Here is a 17,784-nt window from a genome sequence, read left to right as displayed (position 1 = left end):
CACAGTCGGGTTGACTCACACCGCAGGCTCCGTAGCTGAGCATTGAGCTCGGTGACTTGGGCTGACAAGCTCTCCACAGCGTGCCTTGCAGCTGATAGTTCCTCCTCATGCCGACTCAACATAGCGCCCTGCATCTCGTGTTGAGGTGTATTGCTGGCGCAATGCTATTTTGAGAAACTATAATAGATTTTTTAATAGACCAGATTAAAGCCAGTCTATTGTCCAGCGCAGAGCGGGTTAGTTGTGCGCCTTGCTTACACACTGCTTAATAAACACAAAATGTAGAGCAATACGCAAATATCTTTACATATGAAAAATAATAAAAATATTAAGGATATTTATATATATATATATATATATATATATATATATATATATATATATATATATATATATATATATATATATATAGGATATAATAAGAATATATATGGATATAAATATAAAGGATTAAAATATTGCAAAACATATTATTTTCTAGCCTACATGAATATAAAAAATACTGCCTTCATGCCTTCTTCATCTTAGGAGGCTTTTTCAGTTCATTTATAACAATTTGCTTTTGTAGAATGTTATTATTTGCAGTATTATTTATTATGTTATTTATACTTGTTTTATTAAAAAACCTGTCAGGTTTTAGACCACATGGGGCATAGCATGTTTATTAGGATATAACTCAGTTTTTTGAGCACACTTCGTTATTATTGTTCATTTATTCATTTGCTGGAAATTAAAACTTAATTTAGAAATAGTTTTGAAACTAATATTTGTGCTTGTGAAATTATTATTTATAGGCTAATTGATGTCTGTGCGTTTAAGGTTTTCCTATCCACAAGAGCAAAAGTGAAAGTTAATAATTAATCTCATTCTCGCGCTGTAGATGCTCTGTTTAAGTGTTTTCTTGCTAGTAAAATGCTTAGTTTTTCCACTTACACGTATTTTATGTCATGTAAATAGCAAATGCACCATGGCGCGATGCAACAGAATCTTAAAGGGAATGGGAGATGAGACTCTGATTGTTTTTTTCTCAAAACACTGCACCTATAACTCATTAAGAAAATAAGCGCAACCCTTTTAGACCATGTACCACGGCACAAAGTGGATTTTTCCATCCTTAAATTAGCAAAAGTAGATTTTGACATGCCCTGAATGCGTTTGCGCCCTGCACTTTGCTCATGGACCGTCAAAATAGAGCCCTAGGGTTGGGTATCGTTTGGGGTTATTTCGATATTGGTGCTAAATCGATACTTTTAAAAAGGTACCTGTGCCAAAATGGTGCCTAAACTAATACTTTTGAGCCACAAAATAATTTAATAATAAAAAAAATTATAGATATTATCATTATAACTGAACAATATATGTATATATATATATATATATATATATATATATATATATATATATATATATATATATATATGTGTGTATATATATATATATATATATATATATATATATATATATATATATATATATATATATATTGCGAATAAGTTTAAAGTAAACATCTATTCATATTTTATATTTTAATTGCATTAATATATTTCTTTTGATCATATGTTTGTTGGCATGAATGCAAGATTTGCATTATTCTATTAACATTACATTAGCTTGCTACTAACCTGGGGAAAGCTTTTTTTCTGGTTTTGGGGCTTGTGACTACTTTTACATGGACATCATTGACCTAATGATTTGCCTTAATCTGGATAAGACAATAATATTCATAAGATTCAGGTGATTACATTAGTTGCTTCTTGAATGTTACATTCATGTTTCCCAGTTACATGATATAGCACAGTTTGTGTCTGTGGTCCTTTAAGATAATAAAAATAACTGTTTACGTGGTAGACTCTTGATCAGAGTATTGTCTTAATCATATTAATATCAGAGTATTGGTGTCCATGTAAACATACTCACTGAAAGTGCCAGATAATGTCACAAGCTGTCAAAGACAGTCCATACCTCACCTTTAAGTTGATTCCATGAGCCCCACATTTCATAAGTTTGACGTGTTCTCCTCTTACACACAACTTTTGTAAAGCATATGCTGCATGTTGGTGTGTCAGAATCCTTGCTTGTAAAATGTAGCCATACTTTAGAATGCTTAGTTTAAGCAAAATAGATGAATGCAATCATGCGTGTTAAAGAATGGAGTCACTCACCGCATTCGCCGTACTGCGCGCTTTGCCTATAAGCAACAAGAATAAACATCTGACATCGCTGACATCTGTATCCCTCAAAGCTGTTTACAATTAAATATTTAGAGATGGTGTGACACAACATGTATTTTTGGGTGCTTTTGATGCATGCCTTGTTGCTTCTTAAAGGCGTCACACATCGGATGCGCCACTCAGAGCCGCGGCATGGCGCACACATGACAGTTGATACACTGTAAAAAATCATTCTGTGGCCTTGTAGATTTCATTTATATTAAAATATTCACTTTGTTTAATAAAATTAATTGACTGATTTTAGGGCATTTTTTTGCTTTGAAATTACTTAAAAATGTCTGTAATCTAATCAATGTTATTATAAGAATTTAGATATTATTTTTGAATAATTTCAAAGAGAAAAAATATTGATTTAATCCAATGTGATTAAAATTAGCTTTTTTAATTTAGCCAGGGGCACAAGTTAGTTTAGCCGAGCAAACGCTGCCCTTGCCGCAAACACGAGGGATGAGCGCCTGTCATGACCTGTTGGCTGGGAGATCAGAGATCTTTTTATTGCACGTGTTCAAAAGCTTATACTCATCAACATGTAATTAGTGTACATAGTATAAATGCGTGTGGGTGAGTTATAACAAAATGCTAATCAATCATATTGTTGTTATTATGTTATTATACAAAAAGGCAATCGATTTCGGGTGGGATCCGACTCACATAAATTACACTTAAAGTGTATTGTTTTAAACAATATTGTTTAATGTTCAGTTGTTTGAAACTGGGCTGTTTTTTATAAAAAAAAGTCCTTGTTAAAATTATCAAATTGTTTAAATGTACATTTTATTGTGTATTATATGATGTATTGTCTATTATCAGTTTGTTGTTAATTGTTTTGTGGCTCCAGTTTTGCAAAAAATATGAAGAAATATACTTCATCTTGCAATTGCCTACTTTTTACAGCAATTGGTTGCTGCCTGCGATTTTTTGCTTGGCATGTGCAGGAAGTTGAAATATGGCAAAGCATTCCAGAGGTGTGGACTCGAGTCATGTGACTTGGACTCGAGTCAGACTCGAGTCATGAATTTGATGACTTCAGACTCGACTTGACAAAATATGAAAAGACTTGCAACTCGACTTGGACTTGAACATAAATGACTCGGACTTTCACTTGGACTTGCGCCTATTGACTTGTAAAGACTTGCTACTTTCTATAAAAAGCCCAAAGATAAAAAGTATGTTGACACGGAGCGCTCTATCTCTCTGTGTGTGTGTGTGTGAGACAGAAAGCATGCGCGCATACTTTCGACCACTAGCGCTTTGTGGCGCACTTCCGTGTTTTTGCACCAGCGGGAAATTTGAAGATGCCATTTTCATTCTGACTCAGAGAGTGAAATAAACACATCCGCGATCTACTCCTTTTGTTTTATTCAGCGGATTTACAACATCTGTCAAAGGTAAGATACTTAACTACTCGCAATGTGTTACTGTTGTGCAAAAGCATTATTTTACTGTTGTGCATAAGTCAATGAACTTCAGTTTTTTTAACCAAACTTACCCTCTCGTCATTTATTTCACATAATTATGAATGAACATGGCTGTAATTTATGTTTTTGCACTTGGTCGTTTGTGTCAATGCGCATATTATGTTTTATTTTTGTGTATTGCCCATCCTCTGACAGTATTTTCTAACTATTTAATTAGTAGTAATAATAATTACATGCCATAATAACTAGATATATATAATTTATTTTTAAAGCTCTTAAAACTGTGAAAAAAGTGTTTTGTTATTTTTTGGTAACATTTTGCAATAAGGTTTTTTTTAGTTAATCTATGTACTAACATAAACTAATAATGAACTATACTTTTAAACCTTTATTAATTATAGTTTAACATTTACTATTGCATAATTACAATTTAAAGGTATGCTTGTTAACATTAATGTTAATGCACTGTGATTTAACAAAGGTTAACCAATAATTTTATTTCCATTAATTAATGAATACTGTAATGATTTGTAACTGTACTTCACTGCATTGTTTGTTCACATTAGTACATAGATAAACTTAATTAATTAATACAACCTTATTGTAAAGTGTTACCTTTTTCATATTTTGGATTGATACTATTAATTTTATTTAGTATTTAAAACCTTAAAAGTATTTGTATTATTGTTGATGTTATGCCTCTTAGCAATATTTTATTCCTCTATATGGTTTTTAATTAATTTTTTATTGCGAGATTGTAATGTAATGCATCTATATTGTTGAATTTCTGTTTGTTTGTTTTTCTGTATTTCCCCCTCTATATTTAAGGCTTATCTACTATTTTTAAGGTACTTAAAACCAACCATCTAATAAAAAATACAATTGACAATCACATTTCGTTTCATGAGTGTCTTTGTTCCTGTTTTGTAGGACTCTTATTTTAACAGATTTCATTGGAAAACACTTGACTGATCATTCAATTAAAGTTTTACCTTTATTATTCCATCACTCAATGAGATCATTTAATTGTGAGTTGAATTACTCCATTTGTAATTGTTTTTAAATAAACTAAAAACGAAGACTTGTTTTATTCAGTTTGTTGAATTTGAACTCTACTTTACATATTAAAATATATTTAAAACCACTATGAATGTATTTAAACTAATATTTAAATTTATATAACTGTTTCACTGTGGGTATTTCTATTTTAATTTATTTAGCACATTTATTGCCTATTCAAACATGAAAACAAGTTTTAGATAATTTGTGGCTCTAATAAATTGTTAAACATTACAATATCCCTGCAGAAAAATCCAGCTTAAACCAGCCTAGGCTGGTAAGCTGGCTTTAGCTGGTCGACCAGGCTGGTTTTAGAGGGGTTTTGGTAATTTCTAGGCTGGTTTCCAGCCATTTCCAGCCTGGTCTTAGCTGGTCAGGCTGGAAACTGAACTGAGCTAAACTGAACTGAACTGAACTTAAACACTAAAACCTGAACCACACTGTTCCAGTTACTGAACCACACTGTTCCAGTTACTATGACCATTTATGTGAAGCTGCTTTGACACAATCTACATTGTAAAAGCGCTATACAAATAAAGCTGAATTGAATTGAATTGACCAGCAAAATCCAGCTAAAACCAGCTTGACCAGCCTGGTTTAAGCTGGACATAGCTGGTTTTGGCTGGGCTCCCAGCCTGGCTAGGCTGGTCAAGCTGGTTTTAGCTGGTCATCTCCCAGCCTGCCCAGATAAGACTAGGCTGAAAATGGCTGGAAACCAGCCTGGAAATGACCAAAACCCCTCTAAAACCAGCCTGGTCGACCAGCTAAAACCAGCCTAGGCTGGTTCAAGCTGTTTTTTTCAGTAGGGATTTTTGACAAAATGGTCTAAAATGATAGTTTACAAGTGCCTAAGTGGGATTTGAACCCCGTTCTTTATGAAAAGAAAGAAAAATCTGATTGGCTCTGACATTACTTTCACCAGTGGGCAGGTACTTCAATCTGATTGGCTGGTCTCTCGTGCACGTATTCAGTCTCACTGCGTTTGCTTGACTTTTGTCCACACTGGCGCCTCAAACCTTTCCTGCTTTTGCTCTCCAGAGATCCTCCTGGTAAATTGATTATTCCAGAATGTTAATATGGTTTATATATTGCTACACTATTTAGTAACAATACATTAAAAACTATGAGGTTAAGGTAAATTCTATAATAAATGCTAGTGTTTTTGAGAATAAGGTATACTGCCTATGTTTAAGCCTAGTATTATTTACAAGTTGTTAATGAATGCTTCAGCATACTGTAGTATTAAGAATAGTGAACTGATAAAATACAGAGTGTAGTTTTTCTACAGTAAAGTGTGGTGAATTGTAGTATAATATACCCTATATTGTAAAAAACTACAGCACTGGGTAATTTGTTTATATTACACTTGTGTTACCAAAGCAACTATAATATGACCCCAACAAATTAATTAAAGTACTTTACTATAGTACTGTTCAAAACACTGTCCATGCCAATAGATGTGTTCAGGGGCCCTGTGGAACAGCTTTTCCTCAAAATGAAGAGGATGACATGGAAAATGTCCTCCACAATCTCATAAATAATGTGGAAGACAGCAGAGACGTGTTCATTTTATTTTAGTTGCCATGATAAAATGGGATTGATAGTGAGATTTATTTAAAGAGTGAATAGTACAGTAGGCTATAATACCTAATCAAGTTTTTCCTTATTTTTATCACAGTTACATTTCTGCTTGCATTAGTTATATTTTTGTTTAAATGTTTTTTTTTATTTGATTAGTATGGTACACCTTTCGGATGATTAATAAATGTTTGTAAAACAAAATACATTCTTTACATCCAACATCTATTCTCTGTGTCTTTAAGTGTTTGTAACTGGAAATATCTCATCATAAAACATACAGCCAAAATTTTATGGTTTATTAGATTAAAAATTTAATATGTAAGTCTATTTTAGTATTTTGGTTTTTGTTAATAAATAGTCCCTCAATATAAATCATATAAAAAAGCACGAAAGGAAGAGGAAACACAAGACTCAAAATCTGTATATAATCTCTGAGAGCACGCAGGAAAATGTGTGCGTGAGCAGTGCATATTTGAGAGCGAGAAAATTTGCGCGTGAGCAGCGTATATTTCAGAGCTCGCAAGCAGTTTTGTCCACAGAGGAAATCGGTGCACGAGCGTCACACAAGGTAGAGATCAAAGTTCTTCATTGTTATGTGAAAAAAACAACGTTAATGTTTGTATAAAGTAGCCAACTTCATTTAGAATATGTGCCACAATTTTACATTGCATTTTATGTAGTTTTAGTTAATCACAAGTTGATCACAGAAGACATAACATAGCACAACTAAACTTAATGAACTAGACAGCAGTAGACCTGCAATTTCTGTGTGATGTGAGGCAAAATGGACTCTATTGTAGTGGAACTCGTTCTTGTGCAATGTGCTGTGTAGACAAGATGCAGCACTGTTTAGCACTTTTTCAGAAAATTACATTTGTGTTTTTATATATCTGAGCAATGTTCTTTCATAAAAAAAGGTTTGTTTAATAAATACAGATCTTACAACCATACATAATCTGTTTACAGTTCATTTTTCTGTTAAAAAGACTCGAAAAGACTCGAAAATCAAACAATAGGACTTTGGACTTGACTTGAGACTTGTTGCCTTTGACTTGGGACTTGACTCGGGACTTGCCTGTCTTGACTCGGGACTTGACTCGGGACTTGAGGGCAATGAATTGAGACTTACTTGTGACTTGCCAAACAATGACTTGGTCCCACCTCTGAAGCATTCTGATTTCAGCACTCATTTCAGCGCTTTCTCATGACAGACCGAATTTCTGCATTGCATGGGCATTTACACTCAACTTCCATATGAATGACCTGAAATTGTTTGCTGTGCTCCCAACATAACAATGCAAATGCACCATTATGGTACGTTTCCACTACATTGTGAAATCTGCTCTCAGTCCTGCTGGCAATGCTACAACACCACAGCTCCGGGGCTTGTCAGATTTACAGCTGAGCATGCACGTTTTAATCATTGTGGTAGACAGTTTGTTTACAAGTTTATCACACATGCATAGTCACACGTGCAAGAAATACTCAATGCATAGACACAGGCATTCATTCTCAAAGTAGCCTACATGTAAGTGATTTCAGCTGAGTAATCAAAAAACTTCTCATCTTGTCTACTTTTCACAGTGATTGGTTGCTGCCTAGTGTTTTCGCTTGACACACCTTTGGCTGTTCTCAGTGTTTTCTCTGTGCTGCTTTTGATACCATAACACACTGTGAGGGCATTTACACTCAACTTCAACAACTTCAACAAACACTCACTACTGCGATCCCAACTTACCAACGTGCCATTGGATGTCCAATTGCATCAGCCAAGCACCAGGAGCACTGTCCTGTGAAAGAAATTGAATACCTAAAAAAAATTTTTTTTTTTTTAAATGAAATTCAAAAAAGCGATGAAGTTGCACAGTAGGTAGTGCTGTCGGATCACAGCAAGAAGGTTGCTGGTTCGAGCCTTGGCTGGGTCAGTTGGCGTTTCTGTATGGAGTTAGCATGTTCTCCCTTCTGGATTAATAAAGGGACTAAGCCAAAAAGAAATTAAATTAATGAATAAAATTCACAAATAAATTAAAATTAATAAATAAATTAGTAATAGAGTTAAATGATTTATAAATGTTAATTCTATCAATAAAATTGATAAGAGCAACTAGAATTAAATTATTAATTGTTATTGAAACAGAGAAAGCCAAACACAAATTAACTATTTATACAATTAAAGTTCAAAATAGTAATATTGTTGGTGGAGACTAACACTCAGTGGATTGCCTGACCAGCACTGAGAGCAGCAAGACCAGTATTGAGACCAGCATACCGGCATCAATACATGCCTTGCCAGCATATGCTGCCTTTTCAGCAGTGATATTACTTTGTAGCCAACAATAACATGAAACATAAACTTGGTGATTACATGGGGATACGAGAATTTTTCTGAGAACTTTAACCAGAAGTTCTCAACAGTGAAGTAGCCGCACATTGCTTTGAACTATTGCTTTGAACCAATCTATCTTGGCAAAAGATGACATAAGCTGCTGGTTGTCACCACATAATTAGCTCTCTGCAAAGGCATACACCTCCAGTGTCTACACCTACATCGTCTGGCAACGTATTACAAAGCGTCATTGAGATGAAGCCTCCAATATTGACAAGACTGCTTTTTTGTCCTGTTTGAGGGACACCATTTCAAACTTTTTTTTAAGCATATCAGACTTCTTTCTTTCAAGCCTCCAGTTTATCAATCCTTCAGGCTTCAATCCCGGGCACATAGTAAGCACTACATTTTACTCACCTCTGCTGTTTCCCAGCTTAGGTGCTCTCACTCATGTTTGCTGCCCCACCACAGGTGCATTAGCCTCAAAGCAATTGAAATCACCAGATGGCTTCCAGTTGCTGGTGTTTGCATTTTATTGTTTACACCAGCCACCCCTGTCTTTAATGAAGAGATGAAGAAAGATGCAGTCAAGCCATTCCCTGCAACTGACATTTTTTACGTAATACATTTTCCCATAAGAGCTATGACAGATTCTAATTTTTTGTACTTTTGAGTAGCTATATTATGCACAATATGCCAATCAGAATGCTTATGCAGAAGAACATACGATCATCTTCAGGATTGTTTTGCAGCTTTTGCTTTGAAGAACACATGGTTTTATATCTCAATTTGTCCTCATTACAGACAATTTTCTGTCTGCATTTGGGCTAAGGGCATCAAAATACAAATAACTAAAGTCTTGAGTCAAATAATAAAACAGCATGCTCCTCCATGTGAAGAGCATTTTCTTTCTCACAAAGTGTGGCTCTTTATTCACATCAGTGATTGCTCCACTGCTACCAGCTTGGTTAGTGCTGCTCAACCATTTGCATTAGCCCACTCTGACAATATGCCTCTTTTACTTTTACACAGCCAGCCCTGTCTTTCATGGCATGGCAAATGACGCAAAGTAGCTGGTTCCTACTGCTCCTATACACAAGATGCCATTCAGAATATTATATTTATTTTCTTTTTTATTACTTTTTATTATTTCTTTTTTTTTTCTGGTCTAAGTTTTGGCATCACAATACAACTTTCTAACTTCTGGGCACTCCCTTACTTCACGGATTCATGTATTTTAGCTCATTTGTGGAGGCAGTTTTGATGCAGTGGCATAGTGCAGCTGGACTCAATTATCACATGATGCTGACTTTATGTTGACTTTTATGGTAACCCTGTTGTGTGCAACGAGCATGCAGCTTTGGGTTCATGATCCAGAGATGTTATTACTGAGATGTTATTACACTACACAATTTAAAAATGGTCAAAATGATGATGAACAATTTAGATTACCCAATTTACCTGTACCACATATCTTTGGACTGTGGGGGAAACCAGAGCACCTAAAAGAAACCCACACGAACACGTGAGAACATGCAAACTCCACACAGAAATGCCAACTGACCTAGCCGAGACTCGAACCAGTGACCTTCTTGCTGTGAGGCAATCGTGCTACATTGTTTACCCATAAGGTTTACATGGTTATAATGCAGCAAGAAATACAACAAGCATTTATAAATTGTTTGGGAAAGCTTTTGCAGCTGGACATTGACTTTACAGTGTATTTTTGTACAATAGTTTGTAATTATAGAGCAATTACAATAAAAAAGATGTTTGAGTCTTATCACAGTGTTAATTTAGGCTGTCCTTGATGGATACACATTAGCCAGTGGGGTAGTGTCTTTTGACTCTCCAGGTGTAAAATATTCATGGCCATTGTCACTCTCATGCATACAGCAGCACTGATCCAAAAACTGACTTTACAAAATGTAAATCATATAAAACATATGTAAGTGTTTTTTTTTTACCTAGTTTCCGCTACATTTTTTTCAAAAACACACTAACCCCACATAATTATTATTTATAAATATTTTGTTTCTAAAAACGCAAGCATGTACATTAATCTTTCTCACATTTTATTGTTGCACAGTTTGTGCTGAACACAAAAAACAAAACAAAACAAAAAAAAACACGTTGGCCAATACTGTAATAATTAGCTGAAATAAGTCAGTACTTGTCAAAACATTTTAGGGGCCCCAAAATCACCTCAGCGAATTTATCAGTGTATTACTATTTTGAACAATCTCATGCATCTATGTTTGTAGTTCTTAATTTTTATCCATATCCAACACGTTGTGGGCAGTTTTAATCTTTGAGGGGGCGCATACCTACACTTTTAATGTCAAATTGAAGTTCTTGACTATTTATGACTGCTTGGATATATATAAAAATTGGGATGCAGGTTATAATTAAATATTTGTTTGTTATTTTATCACAGAAAATGAACATAAAACTTGAGGAAATAGTCAAATTTTATTAAGAAATCAGCCTATTGGTTTTATGAAGTTATGTTTTTTTTTGTTGTTGACACTGGCTTGCATGGTTACGGAATCTTTAGAGCTGCGCATCGATTGATTTTCTCTTCAGTGTTTGGACTCTCAGTAGTGATTATTAAACCACACTGAACTGAGCTAAACTGAGCTAAATCTACATTGTAAAAGCGATATACAAATAAAGGTGAATTGAATTAATTTTTTTCCCTCTGGTTACAGCTCACTGCAGAAGTTCATTTTTATGTCAGAAGAAAGTTCCAGGAGACAGAAAAACCTTCCGAGCTGTAGCTGCCAGCAGAGAAGATGAGGAAGAGCCGGAGTGTTTTGGCAGTGACACCAGTTGATGTGAGATATTTTACATTCATTTAAATAACAATGCTAAGCCACCTAATGATCTGAGACATTGAAAGTTAAAAAAATTGTTCAATTCAATAATAGAAGTTACTTTTATGTTGTGATTTATTTCTTCCGCACTCTAATTGGCACAGAAGTTGAAAAATGATTTGCGACGTACAAGTTTTGTCTACGTACTACATATACAAAACTTCTATACAATTAGTTTGAAAGCCTGTTCAATTCAATAGGTAATGTGCTCAAGATGTGATTTCTATGCAAATTACATGTTTGTATGATTTAAATAACCCTTAAAATTATATGAGTTAATAACCCAGGATTGAGAACCACTGCCTTACAATACCTGTTTAAATAGCAAAACATGTTGAAAAAAACATTAAAACATTACATTAACAAATTATAAATTAGTCCATAAGATTTCATCAAGGTAGCAGAAAAAAAGTTGGCAAAGTTTGTTAAACTTCTAAAGTTTGCCAGTATTAAAAAAAAAAAAAACAATACTAGTAACTTCTTGGCAGTAGTTATACTGCATGTGTGGCAAGTGAGCTAGGGCTGAGAGCCATAAGGGCATGCGAAGCTGCTGATGTGAGTGCTAATGACTGTCACCTGTGCTCGCCACCTGTCCCAAGTCACTTGGAGGAGATCTGGTTGATCTTAAATGTAAAAGATGAGAGAGGACCAGGCCTGGACACTTGTGTTTGGTTTCGATTTCAATTTGGCGGTGGTCTCCGTGAGTAGCTGCCACCAGTTTTTTGTTTTTTTTTATTAAAATTATTTAAAAGTTCATCGGTTCTCCACCTTCTACTTCCTTATGGCCAGGAATCTTTATTGCAGTCAGTACATAACCGGTGTTTGTGCAGATACATCTCCAAATTCTCCTACAGACATGAGGTGTCAGTCAAAACCACTTCATCAATCCTGTGACATCAGTTCCCACACATCCATCCAACATGTCTAACCAGTGCAGCCGACTGCGTTTGTTCTTTTATTGTTTTTTTCCAATTACACTGTTAAACTTTGACCTATGAACATAAAAGAGTGCATAGAGCTTCCTAGCTGTGAGACATGCGTGTTTCACTAAAAGCACTCCAGATGATCCCACAGTGAGTGGTTCCAGTGCAAAATATCCAGAGATGACTGTAATGAAGCGGATGACAAAGGAGATGACACAGCACCTATGAGACCTGGGAAGAAAAGACAGGTCAGACAAAAGGAGATGGAAAGATAAGGAGAGACAGAGAAAGGGGAGAGCAAAAGAAAGAGCAAAAAAAAATTCTTGGGGTTTGGTTACTCAGTGTCCGGCAATGGCTCCAGCATCTGGTAGAATGCTCCTCTTTTCTCCTCCGCTACACTTTTTGGCAGATGGTAGCAAGCTTCGGCCCCTGGCAGAGGGTGATGACTGCCTCGACCTTTGCTGGGATGGCTCCTGACTCTTACTCTGGGAGTGGTGAGACCCTCGTCCAACGCTCCCTTTCGGTTTACGGGTAATCGATTACTGTGATAATCCCTAGTCTATATGTATTAACACAAATTGCATATATATATATACATACATAGTGCTCAACATACGAGTACACTCCCATATATCTCTGATATAGATAAATAATTTTAATAGGAAGATTTACCATATTATATTTTGTGCATACTCTACATCAGTCAGTATTGCAGCCAAATCTGGAGCTTATCTAACAAAATAACTAATGATAATGGTCCAAAATTTGTACACCCAAATTTATGTTATAGAAAAATATTAACAAAAAAATTAAAAACAGCTAAATTCAAGAGAAACAAAAAAGTATACAAAATCTTATCGACACTTTGTAATTTTTTTACAATTTCACATGAATTTAAGTGTATTATCTTTCTATTTCGAAAGATGTTTGGTAACTACTCATGTTGAGCAGTATGTGTTTATATGATTTAAACACACACACACACACACATACACACACATGCACGTGCACACACTCACAAATATATCTGCAACCGAGTCAATGGATGGAACCTCACTCCTTTGAATCATCACTGACACCAGAGTACATTTTTTCAACAATTTCTTCAAGCCAGAACTGTTTTGCTTTTTGTGTATTCTGTCACATTTGACAGGCACCTGGGAACAATTGTCAGGTAAAACTATCTCATTTGCGTTGAAGACACATGCAACAAAAACAGCTACAAATTTGTTTGTTAGGTTTTGTGTTCATCAGGTGACTTTCACCATGTGTTCCTTTGTTCTGTTTTCCCGCCACCAGACAGTCTCATGAGTTTCACCTGTGTTTCTCCCCTGTGTGTAATTATTGTCATCATGTTCATGTGTATTTATACCCCTTAGTTTAGTTTAGTCTTTGTCTGGTATTCTTTCTACGTTGATACTTGTTTTCACCCCATGTAATTTCTGTGTTCTTCCATGAGAGTGTTTATTAATAAATTTATCCTTTGACTTTCTGAAGTGAACCCAGGTGTTAGATAATACCAGACCTAAAGAAAAATTTTGTGGCGTGTTTTCCCGTCGTTTTATTTTTATAGTCCTTTTTGCCCCCAGTCTTTTCTTTTTCCTTCCCTTAGCTTACTCATAGATTCCATTTACACCCCTGAGTTCCTCATCCTGATGATAAAGTGGAGGGGAAAGCAGCCTCGAGGACCATTCGTACAGTTTCCTGTTCCTGGCACAACAATCCGGCTGGCCGGATGATGTTCAGCTTCTCCTGGTTTCATGTCTGATCATCGTAGTCTCCCCTGTGTTTGGTCTCCTCCGTTGCTGTTACCATATGCTATTCACCAGTCATCGCCATCAAGCCTCAACATTATCTGTTACTACTGCCATCCTCTGCAATAAACTGTTAATACTCACCATCCTTGCGGGGTCCCTTCTGTGGCTGATACATCCTCAAAAGAAAGTGCACAACTTTGTCTAAAGCAACTGTCTTGACAATTTAGCATTCGTTTATGTCGTCGAAAAGACAAAAATAAAAAAGCATTGTGGCTATACTTTCGTCATTTTAATAGATTCTTTATTTTTACTTCATTTATCGATCTCAGTGTTGTCCAATTTTTTTCAGTATTAAATATGTTCTTTCTATATTTATTAGAAAGACTCTGAATTTAATAAAATTACTTTGTTATTTATTAGAAAGGTAGCTATATTTTCGATTTAAATGTAATTCATTAAAATTATTTAAAATTACATTTTTTTTACTGCACATTGATGTTGTGCTCCAAACATGTTTTTAAATATGATTAGCAAATTAACTACAGCGTTTTCATTTCTGCAGTTATTTCTTAATTTTTAAGTTTCTAAAAACTCTTTCATATCCTTTGTGTAATGTTCTGTACATTGTGGGTTTAATGTGTTATGAGTTTACAACGTTTACAAATCTTTTTTTTTTTTTCAAAATAACTTTAAAATTTTAAAAAACTACAGAGAAGATTTGAAAATTTAGATTCAACAATTTAAAATTCTGATTTGGGTACACCACTACAATGTAGAATTTGTCAAATTTCTGTGTAACCTACAGATACATGATTTTGTGTGTCATAGGCATGTGTATTAAATGTTCAGTTTATAGACATGACATGGATAGACAAATTGAGTTTTTGTTTTGTTTTGTGGTAAACAGCGATCAGTTTGACCATGTTGTTTTCTGCATGTGAATTAAAAAAGTATAAACATATAAAATAAAATAAAAATTAATTATTCCTGCACCAAATTGTTGCACTCTTTATTTTGATTCAGTGTCTGAAACTTTTTGCAGCTGGACAATCAGGTCACATCTGTGCTGCAGGCAGTATTTGTGCAGTCAATGTTATTGATGTTGTAAATGTGCAAAAATAGAACAGTAGTTCAATGTACAGTGCCAAACCGTTTGAACTGTGAAAAATCCATGTTATTTTCTGATTACTACACATGACCTTGATCAGAACATATGGTTTACAGTTTAATGTAAATGCAGCAATCACCAGTTATGGGAATAACAGCGCAATAAATAAACAGCGTAACTAATGACAATACTTTTTTATCAATGATCAAATGAATTACTGTTTCACCTGTTACAATGGCAATAAATGACATTACTATAATTGAGAACACTAAAGCGGTTTTAGCACAAGTAGTTTCTGTCTTAGCCATTAAACCTCTCTTTCTCTGAGGTGGGTGCGTACGTATGTGTTTTCAGGCTGGGGCGGGACATATAACCAACCAGTGCTGAAGATTGGTGTGACTGTGAATGTGGTGTAACTGATCATTGGCTTAGATAGAGTACATTTCCATCATTTGCCAATCAGAGTTGTGCTGGCATTCACACACAAGCACTTACAGTTAGTCACACACACCAACAACCAGGAGTCAGACTGATGGCAAATCCAACAACTTTAAAGGTAGCTTTTGTAAACTGGAAAAATAAGTACTATTTTTCCCTATTTTTTAATATTTATATTATAACTTGATGGTTGTCTCTCACATTGTCCCTCAGCAACATTAATAGTGTATAGTGCAGGTTTTAAAATGTTTTGAAGCTTCGACACATTTTCTTGATCGTTTCAGTGTTTAATGAAGCCTCGCTTTGACCACCACTAATGTCACTTGACCCACTTACCTACCAGTCTTTCTACCAAACCTCTGTAGAGCTACATGAAGAAAGGGAATGAATGATTGCACACGTATAGCAACAGACAGTGACTAAGCCAAAATGACAACACAATATAAATAAAGGTGAAGATAATATTTCTAAAAAAAGATGGATGGATGGATGGATGGATGGATGGATCTGAGTTGTGATTGGGAGGTCCGAATCCGATCAAGTACAACAAAGGGCCTAAAAGAGATCTTAGAGGCACCCCATACTGCACTGACCTAACTTGTGAAAGTTGTCAGTTCATATTTAAACTGGTAACGTTCGAGGTTACTAAAGTAACCCTTCGTTCCCCGAGGAGGGGAGCGGAAGCACTAAAAGTGGATTTGATGTTCTAAATCCACGTATGGGAGATTCGGTTCAGAAGCTACTTGTCTGAAAGAGTATTGAACGGGCCAATGAAAGCAATGAATTGGCAGCGTAAGCTTGCGCAGGTGTGCTGCATCGCCAATTAACTGAGCATATAAGCACACCTGGCGCCAGCAGACGCTATCCTTTTTAAGCTGAAGAGACTTTTAACAGCTAAGGGACAGTTATTATGGTGACGGAGTGTAGTGCTTCCGTTCCCCTCCTCGGGAAACGAAGGGTTACTTTAGTAACCTCGAAAGTTCCCCTTCAGGGGGAACTTCAGCACTATAAGTGGATTTGATGTTCTAAATCCACGTATGGGAGTCCATTGAAAGCACCATAATGACTGCACCTCACCAACGCCTCCGATGAGAGGGCAGTCAGGCAAGCGTGACGCAACCAAATCATGGAAGGCGTGGTCCTCCAACGTGCCCTTGGCCCTAACTTATTCCCACTTCAAAGAAGCTTTACGGAATAGATATATTTTTTGGGAGTCGCTAGCGTCTAGATAATTCTAGGAAAATACGACAGTATATTCAGTATAGTGATGGTATCAACCACCGCGGGCGGCAGGCTACCTAAGTCTTCCTCGCGTCTATGGACCACACGTGGAGGTTCCAGAGATCGGGGCGAGGGTGCCAGGTGGTGCCTTGTCCCTGAGAAAGTAGGTCCTCTCTCAAAGGGATCTGCCATGGGAGGGCCGTCGCTGCCGTGAGAGCGCATCGGCTGCACGGTTGAGCATACCTGGGATGTGACTTCAGCCGCGGGTGACTCCGCGGGTGCAGCGAGAGTGCATACCCCCCATGCGGTTGATATATGCTGCCGCCGCCGTACTGTCCGTCCTGACCAGCACGTGTTGCTGCTCCAGCACCGGAGAAAAACGGCGGAGGGCAAGGAACACTGCCAACAGCTCTAGGCGATTGATATGGCAATGCTGCTGGGCACCTACCCACAGGCCCGCAGCTGCATGCCCGTGACACACGGCTCCCCAGAGGCGAGTGCGGGGGCGGTGCAGCTCTCGTAGGCGGGCGCCTTCAGCGAGGAGCAGGTATGGATGGCACGGCAAGCGAAGCGGGCTTACGGGGCCGACGATAAGACATCACCCATCGGACTGCTCTCTCACTGCCTCGAATTCCTGGGTGAATTCGCAGACTGTGTTGCTGACCAGCTTGGGATATGGGTGAGTCAAGAAAGCGGACTTTGTTAACTTCGTGCATATCAGCCAAGTTTTAGTTAGGGGTGGCGCTCCTGGACCACTAGTGTGGACATCGTCCTCCCCAAAGCACACGCAGCGGACTTAGTAGTCCGAAGAGCTTAGTCGGCTGCGGTGCAAAGCTCATAAGCCTG

The 17,784-nt window shown here is 36.6% G+C and overlaps 1 protein-coding gene and 1 long non-coding RNA gene across 3 annotated transcripts in view; one reads left to right on the top strand and one right to left on the bottom strand.

Moving 5' to 3' along the window:
- The window catches only part of pde4bb (phosphodiesterase 4B, cAMP-specific b), a 158,009-nt gene that overhangs the window by 12,796 nt on the left and 127,429 nt on the right, over positions 1 to 17,784 (top strand). For both annotated transcript variants that reach the window (XM_087240574.1, XM_087240575.1), the window contains one exon: positions 11,327 to 11,452. In XM_087240574.1, the coding sequence (XP_087096700.1) occupies positions 11,411 to 11,452 (42 nt within the window). In that variant the 5' untranslated portion in view covers positions 11,327 to 11,410. The remainder of the gene's footprint in view (positions 1 to 11,326; positions 11,453 to 17,784) is intronic.
- Positions 11,533 to 13,701, bottom strand: LOC141377936 (uncharacterized). The gene is made up of 3 exons (XR_015478337.1): positions 13,434 to 13,701; positions 12,753 to 12,931; positions 11,533 to 12,645 (listed from the first exon to the last, which is right to left on the bottom strand). It is a non-coding gene; the product is annotated as an uncharacterized LOC141377936 (long non-coding RNA).

This window comes from Danio rerio, chromosome 2 (genome assembly GCF_052040795.2).
Source record: "Danio rerio strain M-AB ecotype USA chromosome 2, GRCz13ab, whole genome shotgun sequence".
NCBI lineage: Eukaryota > Metazoa > Chordata > Actinopteri > Cypriniformes > Danionidae > Danio > Danio rerio.
This window is presented reverse-complemented; position numbering and strand designations above follow the sequence as displayed.